Source organism: Mesitornis unicolor, unplaced genomic scaffold (assembly GCF_000695765.1).
Source record: "Mesitornis unicolor isolate BGI_N332 unplaced genomic scaffold, ASM69576v1 scaffold45428, whole genome shotgun sequence".
NCBI classification, from domain to species: Eukaryota; Metazoa; Chordata; class Aves; order Mesitornithiformes; family Mesitornithidae; genus Mesitornis; species Mesitornis unicolor.
The window spans coordinates 5,029-13,559 of record NW_010204721.1 but is presented as its reverse complement, the minus strand read 5'-3'; the positions used below and the strand labels follow the sequence as shown (position 1 = coordinate 13,559).

The window sequence follows — 8,531 nt, the reverse complement described above, 5'->3', positions numbered from 1 at the left end:
AAATATATAATATATATAATTGTACCTTGCATAAAACGAGTCAGAAAAATGCACAAAATCCCTGAAAACCACGGCCATACTCCAGTATATTCTTAAAAATAAGTCCTCAAAGATAGTATCAATAAAATACAGAAGCCTTGAGACAACTCTCAAGCCTAAATAATAGAAACCCTGTTGCAATATGAAGCAGCAGCACGGTTTTACCCTTTACGTGACACGGAAAACCACATTTTATAACCAGTGACAGGGCTGAGCAACCCAGTGCTTTCACAGCTCCTGATCTCCAACTGGAAAACCCCGAAATGCCCCAATTGTCTGAAGGACAGAGCTCAGAAAACTGAATTATATCACGAATGCTATCGCTAGCACGCTCAGCAAGCCGAGGGACGTTATTTTCCACGGAAATATGGGGAAAACTTCACTGTTTCTTTTATAAAGCACTTTGAGATCTCCTGATAAAGAGAAGTTGAAGCACACAGTGTGGATCAGCCTTGGGGAGTGACTCTGTTGTATCACACTCGTGGTACCTTTATTTGCAGCACGAAAACAAGAGGAAAAATTGGGTTTTCCTCATTTCAAAGAGGTCTCTCATACATAGCTACGCATCCTGGGGCTCCTCGTTTGGTCCTACACTGCCCCAAAGCCCAAACCCGCCCAGGTAACACACTCTGATGTGGTTAGCGAGGTTCTTCTGGGTACCAAAGCCCTTGCCACAGAGAAGACACCCCAAAGTAGGCTGGCTCGAGCGCACGGACATAAGGTGGCGGTTTAAGTCCGTCTTGTCCCGAAACAGCTTGGCACAGTTAGGACACCGCATCTTCTTACAGTGGAAGTGGACGGTCTTCTGGTGCCGGTCCATGTTGGATTTGAGAGTGAAGCTGGCGGGGCACTTGGAGCACTGGAAGCGGGGGAGCTGGGCCGGAGCAGCGAGGGCAGGCGGGGGGCAGTCAGCAGAGTCGAGAGGGAAGAGCATGGAGAAGGCGTGGGTGTGGACGTGCTCCTTCAGCTCCTCCGCACGCTGGAAAACACGCCGGCAGAAACCACAGGTCGCTCTCTTGGCTGGGGCTGAATCCAGGAAGAGCCCATCGGCGGCTACGTCTGCGTCTTCAGATGGCGAGAAACTCGTGTCTGGAACAGAAATACACCAACGTGAACAGATCGGGGCCTGCCGGTGTGAAATAACCATTGCTTTAAACAGGCTTTTTCTCTCTGCTCACCTGAACCTGAGTTATCCAGCTGCCAAAGCGCTAAAAATCCGTCGTAAGCTGCCTGCAAATGAAAAGCATACTTAAGTTAAGGCAAGCATTTCAAAGAATACATCTTTGAAGTCAGTGCTGACTCCTGTTTGCCTTCACCCCGTCTTTACAGTGGGCTCATCACTGGCTTGGGAGCCCTCTCTGCCTTTACAAAGCTGTCCAAGCAGCTAAGTTAACCAGGCCGTATTGGGCAAAATGTGGTGTTTTGAAGGCAATAACCAACGCTCCTGGTTAGGTCCTGGTAACTACCCAGTTTCCAGTCTCACTAAGTGTCCCTCTCAGGCCAATGGAAAAAGCTGGGACAGAAAATCTCTAGCGGATACAACAGAAATGGAAAATTTTCCCTTAGCCCTACACCGCTCCTTTTTCTTTCCACCTAGAAAAGCCCATAGGAAACCAACGCCTCCTGCGCAGTTCCCCTTATGCAATGCTCTCTGGCACTGCCGATCCGAATTATAAATAAAAGCGGATTTTTCGTGGGTTTTTTTGGTCAGAAACCATTCGCAATTCGCCAGCGTGCGGCAGATGGCAACCCTCTATGGGGCAGAGCCCGGGCAGGGCTGCAGGAGAGGGGGCGAGCAGCTCCCAGCCGTGCCGAGCAGCTCAAAGGTGACTGCAAAGGAAAATCTGTGTTTAACGGACCTGAAGCGATCGTTCAAAAATACGAAGGAGAAGAAAGGCCACAGAAAGCGGTGGATTTTGGGTCAAACTCCTGACTCCTGTAATTCAGAAAGTCGGATGGTTTCTAGCCAAATTTAGGGAGTTGTAAGGAACCCAAATGCAAAACGGCCCAAGTGGGCAATGGATAAGCTGGGGTCTCAGCCACCTTTATGCCATTTTGGTTCTTGTATGCAATGTTTTGCAAATAAAGGGGTTTTGCAAATAAAGGGCATGTACACTCGAACAGAAAATACAGGTTTTTTGAATGCAAGTTCTGTTGAGGTAAAGCAGAGAGGATAAAATTAGGACAGGGCCAGCCCTGACCTCAACAGCCTCCTAGTTTTAAAATAACCTCTATTTTAAAAATAAAAGCTAAGAGATCAAAGTGTAAGACGTTACGGTCTTACTCCCAGTACTCCCAGTGGGGGAGAATTTGCTTAAACGGACACCTTTGCATTTCAATTTGCGTTTTCCCCACGATCTCACCTGGGTTGAGGTGGGGACATCTCCTTTCGCCGCGGTTTCTGGTGACATTTCACCAGCAGAGCAGCTCCGGGGAGGGCTCTGCGAGGCAATGGGCGCTGCCGGCAGCGGGGGGGACCACGGGGCTTCCACTTTGCCATCGCATTCGCCCCGTGAAGGGTTCGAGTTGGTGCCGGGCCCTGGGGAACACAGGAAACGAATCTCACCCACGTGAACTCGCACCAGCCAGGCTCTTGCAAAAAGGCCTCGCAACGGCGGCGCCCGGCACTCGCAGCTCATCTTCGGCCAGCGGGAGGGAGGCCGCAGCAGGACGCCGATGCCAGGCGCTTTTTTGGGGGTTGGTTTTGGGGTTTTCAAACCAGCCTCCCCACCCAAAACGTGCGCGACGTGTGGAGTCGAATCGCGTGGCACCGCTGCTACGGAGTCCGTCGGGAAGCGGCACAAATATCCAGAGCAGTGGCGCCGCCGAAAGACACCTCTTGGAGAGGCACCGCTGCAAACAGCCACGTTTCAGTCTCTAAGCAATGCATTTCATTCTGCTACTGACTCGATGGAAATTTGTGTCAAAAGATTTGGACCGAGATTTGACCGCGGCGTTTTATTTCACAGAGTCCTGTCAGGCCTTGATCTCAAAGTGCTTTACAAAAGATGGGAAAAGAGGATTTCCTTTCATCCACGGGAGTCCAAATATTTGCGCAGAACTGTTTCACTGTACCTGACAGTTGTTACATCCCAAAACTCTACTGTCTTTAAAGTCTTTTTCTGGCCAAAGCAGAATTGCCCCTTTTGCCCTCGCAAAATTTTATTATTATTTCATTTTATTATTCCAGAAAGTGCCCTGACAATCAGTGACAAATCTACACGGAAATACAGAGCGAGCAATCGCCAAACACCTTGACCGAACCCCAGAACGCCACACTGAGCAGCTCACTCTTTCTGAAACACAAGCAGGCGAAATCAGAAGCAAATACGGCATAAAAAGGCAATAAATTCATATTTAAAGCACTCTGTGCCCTGAAGGCTGCTGTATTTCTAGCACAAAAGAGGCTGATTGAAACCTTTACGTGCACAGAAACCACACTCTTTAATGCAGAGTTTATGCTACGTCCAAGTAACACACGCCGTGGGTCACGACAAAGCATTCGGCTGAAACCACACAGAGGTTTTCAAATGCCAACAGTCCCAACCCCAAACTTTTTATCAGCGCTAAAGGAAGTCTGGCCCCAACCGGGACCTTTGATTTCCCTTCCTCTGCTTTGATGGCGGCTCGAAACCCTTCACAGCTCGGTTAACTCCGTACCAACGCTTCACCGCTTCATACTGCTGCTGTTACCATTGACCGGCAGAACAAAACGCTAAAATGACCCCAGAAATTCAAGATAGGAAAAAAATGGAGGGGGGGAAATGTGAATTCTTGCCTGCCCTGATTCTTTTTAACCTGAACATCCCAAACTGATCCACATGGCCTTGCCTGAAGCTACGCGCTGTGACCGTGGGCAATGTAGAGGTGTCTCTGGGTTGTATTTCCTTCAGTAAATGGCATTTTATATTAGCACACAGTAAAGATAACCCAGCGGGGTCTGCCTCGATTAATTCTCTCCTGGCACCTTTACAGATCACACAGGTTCTTAAGAAACTATGCACTTCTTAAAGCAAAACTTAATGAACGAGCGATGAATTAAAAGAGGAAGGAGAATGAGATGAAGCCAATCACCCAACAAAGGTACAGCACAACAGAGAGGATTTTTCAAACAGCAATTGAGATTTATTTGGTTTCAACAACTGCAAGTAACACAAGAAGAGAAACCCAGACAAACGCCCCGCACTTCGTACAGGAGAACGCAAACAGCGCCTGAGTTCACGTTCCTAAATTTTCCTTAAAATTCATCTCGGCGCAAAGCATTTTAACTTCCACGTCAGAAATCGGAAGCGCTTTCTTTCAGTCAGTTTAGTGTATGGAAAACAACGAGCAGGTTAAGCAGCATTTATATAAACGCAGCATTCTCTGACAGTAAACCACTGCGGAAAAGAGAAAGGCAAAGGTTATTTGATCTCACGTAAAATTGCATTCGTCCTCCCCTAAATCTTGGCTTTGTACTAAAAGTTCTGCCACCAAACGGCACAGTTGACCACTGTGTAAAAAGCATCCAAGGAGTAGAAATTATTGGCTCTAATAAACCGCTGCCTAAAAATATCAGATTAGCTGCTTTGCCCCAAAGAAAAGGGCTCTGTGCACCACGCGATGGCTCGGACAGCGAGCTCCAGAGGAACTGCTTCTATAAACAGCTTCAGTCACAACAGGGTAAACAGGAAAAGCCAAACTTAGACACAGAAAACACAAAATACGCAATGTACTATTCCGAAAATGTGGAAGAGTCGCCCTTGAAGGCAGTCGGGCACCCCAAAATCTGAAGGTTTTCGGACTTTTCTTTTGTTTAAATGAGAAAACAAGGCTGCGAACTCACCAACTCATTTTCTAGTGAGTATTTAAATCCTCATTCCCTTGATTGTAACGGGCAAAACCCGCTACAAGCGCCCAACGAAAGCCTTTCTGTAGAGGTGGTGTAACCGCACAGAGTAACGTTCCCAAAGTTCAGCATCAGAAATGAAATGGGACACACGGAGCTCAGTGCAAGTTGGAAATCAGCAGAGAGTAACCCGCTGTCACAGACAAACCACGAAACCACGTCAAGACGAGGAAAGCAGAACTTCTGTAACATCTCATCTGCAAGACATCCCGGTAACGCACGGGGCAGGGTCAGTAACTGGTGGTACCCAAGGCGAGCTCAGCGTTACCTGGATAACCAAAAGGTGCTTTTTTCTGCAAAATCCGCGTTATCTTTAGGTTTCTGAGAAGCACACGAACGTCAACCTCCATCATAGCAGTGAACACCATAAATTCCCAGAGCCCTTGTGGCATCTGCCTTACCCAAACGGCAGGATGTTTCCATTTTCCCTCTGATTTTACATCAGTTTGAACTGGTTGACGTTCGAAACGCTGTGTTGGACCGCAGCAGCGACACAACCTCCCCCACACCCATTTCCCATCAGCAGGACGTTAAGTAACTTCACACCTTAGACCATCATTACAATATACAATGAATCAGGAAAAAAGAAGATGGGGTAAACTGAAAACCTTGGGGTATTCCCTATTGACTTCTACATCAAATCTGCCCACCTCCATCAGATCTTCCCACCTCCACCTCTGCTTTTTCTCCAGAAAAGAAAAATAAAAGAGAAATGAATGTAGGGAGTGCAGATTGAAAACGCACTTCACATTTCTTAAACTCAAGAGACCGAGAACTTAAAAATCTTAATGTGTTTCCTTTTAAAATTAGAGAAAACCTGTGCTGGTTTGGGTTTCAAAATACAATAAAATAAATCCTTGCTCACCGCGCTCCTGCCTACTCCCCCTGCCTTCTTCTTTTTCCTTTTCTTTTTAAATATAACCCAGGACTTCAAATGACTCAACATCCTCAAATTGTGTTGGAGGAAAAACGTGAAAACCACCTACAAAGCTGGCACCAACCTAGACTGCGCTCTCAGACCTCCTCACCACTTGCTTCAGCGTCACTTCACACGCCGAAAACCCTCGTTAAACCCCACGGCCTGTTGCATTCAGTAACGACCACTGAACAGCAAGCAGGTCGTGTATCAGAGCATCTTTTTCAAGCGATTAAAATAAACCTGTACTTGCGAACAAGATGAAAGCAAGCTTCTAAATCAAATCTGAAACCCTTCAGGCAAGGGGATGGTGGATGGAGGGCGGCCCCGGCGTTATTGCACTTTATCATGACAGAGGCTGAAAGCGCCCATTTCCCCTGTCACGAGTCACAGATCCAAAAAATTGCATTAAAGAACAGAAAATTAAAATAAACCTAAGCTGTAGGACTCAGAAAACCTCCGCTTGCTCTGTTTTATACGGCAAATTCCAACCTTCTCTTCTGAGAGTATTATTAAAATACAGCATTAATAATTCTTCGTTCTCTGCGCACTGGAGAATCAAACTGTTTTACGTTTGCAATGAAGAAAATACAAAAACGCGCTGAACAAGCTGTCCACACAGAGCAGTACACATCCGCGGGCTCACCAGCAGAGGAACATTCATTTCCATGAGCAAACAGAACAAAACCATCAATAGCTGCTCATTCGTTAGAGAGAGGTCTAAAAGCAAACGGCAAGAAGCAGAGATCTACAAAATCACAACAGCTTCCATAGGCACGGGAGCAAAAGTCAAGTCTCTTTTCAGCATTAGGCAATTTGGATTTAAAACCTTTGCAGCTACTCCTCTTAGCATAAGGACTCAAACACTTTGTGTTTTGTTTGTAAGTACCACTGTGCAAACAAGAAGAGGAGAAATTTGAGGACGAGGGCTACAGACACCAAATATCACCTTCCGTGGCTGCAGTTAACATGAGAATTGGATCAGTAACAGACACAGGCTTCCAAATTTTATGAAAAATCGGATTAAGCAGGACTTAAAACTGGATACAAACCTATCAGTAGGGAAAAAACAGACAGCGACCTGTATTTTCTTCTCACTAAAGACTTCACTTAAAAGTGTCGGTGAAACAAAAAACAGATAAAAGCCCAAACTTACGAGAGAGGGAGTGCGTGCCTTTGGGTAAGTACTCGAAGAGCAGCGAGCTGTCCTCGCCCAGCACGTCGGCTTTCAGGGACAGCAAACTGTTCTTACTCAGCAGGGCCGCGCGCAGGTTGGCCACGGTGGCGGCCTGGAGCGCGTCCTCCTTCTCCGGGGTGAGGGGTTGGGAGATGTAGGGGGTGTCCCCGGCGAGGAGGGCGTCCTCCACGCTGCCGTACGGCTCCGGGCGCTCCACTCGGCTGTCGGAGCTGCTGGGCTCCGTCGCCGTCACGTCGGCACCTGCGGGATGGAAAATGCAAAGATCAGAGTTGTGAACCAGTTCCTGAGATGAGGCAACGCCAACCACGCAGGCCACGGGTCCAAATAACCCATCACCACCTATTTTGGCCTTATTTCACACATCTCTATCCTCTTTTCCAGAAGTTTGAAGACTCAGAATCATAGTTATTAAGGTTGGAAGAGACCTCGAAGACCATCGAGTCCAAACATCAACTCAACGCGTCTTAACTTCAGTACCACGCACTAAGGAGGCAGGACAGGAGATGCGTTAACCTCCCTCACAACCAACAGCTGGGTAACACTCTATTTATTTATTTATAACTAAGATTTCAGGGTATTCTGCTAGTACCGAGATTACTTTCAAACATCCACGTTCTGTTTTCCCCATCATTTCACTCCAGTAGCCTGGATTTTCATTCTTTCATTTCTTCCCCGCGATGAAGGTTTTGAAAAATCCAGCCTATAACAGAGGACTGCTAATTAGTACAAACTCCTTGGGGTCATTCATTTGAAAAATACACAGTAATCAGTGGTTCCCAGCATCGATCACAGGGTAGGTTTTATACAGCGGTGATACAGCTGGAATAAAAGCCAAAAATCGGAGACACAGATCAGCCACCTTACAACAGAGACACGAAGAAACCGCATAAAACCACAACAGACTATTAAGGGAAACATCAATTAGCAAAACCAAACAAAGAGCTGTAAGAAGGTTAATTCCTCCTTGCCAAAACACGCAGTTATTTTGGGGAAGGTGTAGTTGAAGTGTGAACTTTGACTCTCTTAGACTAAGTAAGTTGTGCATTTTTATGTCATGAAAAGTCGCTCTCATGCTTCTCCTTTCACAAGGAGCGAAAAGGTCTCTACGAAAAGGGCTGATACCTCCTTTATAAAGTGCTTAAAACCAACTGCAATTGTTTATTCCGGAGTGTGCAGCAGCAAAACGCAGCTGAATGCCCAAAACCCAGCCCAGTACCTGGCCAACTCATGGAAACCTTTGTAATATTGTACATTTAGGGGGCAAAAAAACCCAAATCCAAAGAGCAGGCACTGATAACAAGTGAGGAAAGAGGAGCTGGTTTGCAGATCCTGAACATTTTACCGCCTCCTGGTTGAAAATACATTTGAATTTACTTCATGCAGCTGTTAGAGCCCAAAATGAGCAAGGGATTTGGGTGTCACCCACGCGCACCCCAGCAGTGAACTCACTCCTGTGTGGGTTTCAGGCCGCAGAGCTCACGGGGGGCGAT

General features: G+C 46.9%; 1 protein-coding gene across 1 annotated transcript; it reads right to left on the bottom strand.

The window, feature by feature from the left end:
- Positions 1-598: 598 nt before the first annotated feature.
- LOC104545894 (transcription factor hamlet-like) lies at positions 599-7,281 on the bottom strand (the record flags this gene model as incomplete). Its single annotated transcript, XM_010191136.1, has 4 exons — positions 599-1,128; positions 1,218-1,269; positions 2,403-2,578; positions 7,000-7,281. Coding segments are annotated over 4 exons (1,040 nt in total), but the record flags the coding sequence as incomplete, so codon positions are not given.
- Positions 7,282-8,531: the final 1,250 nt, after the last annotated feature.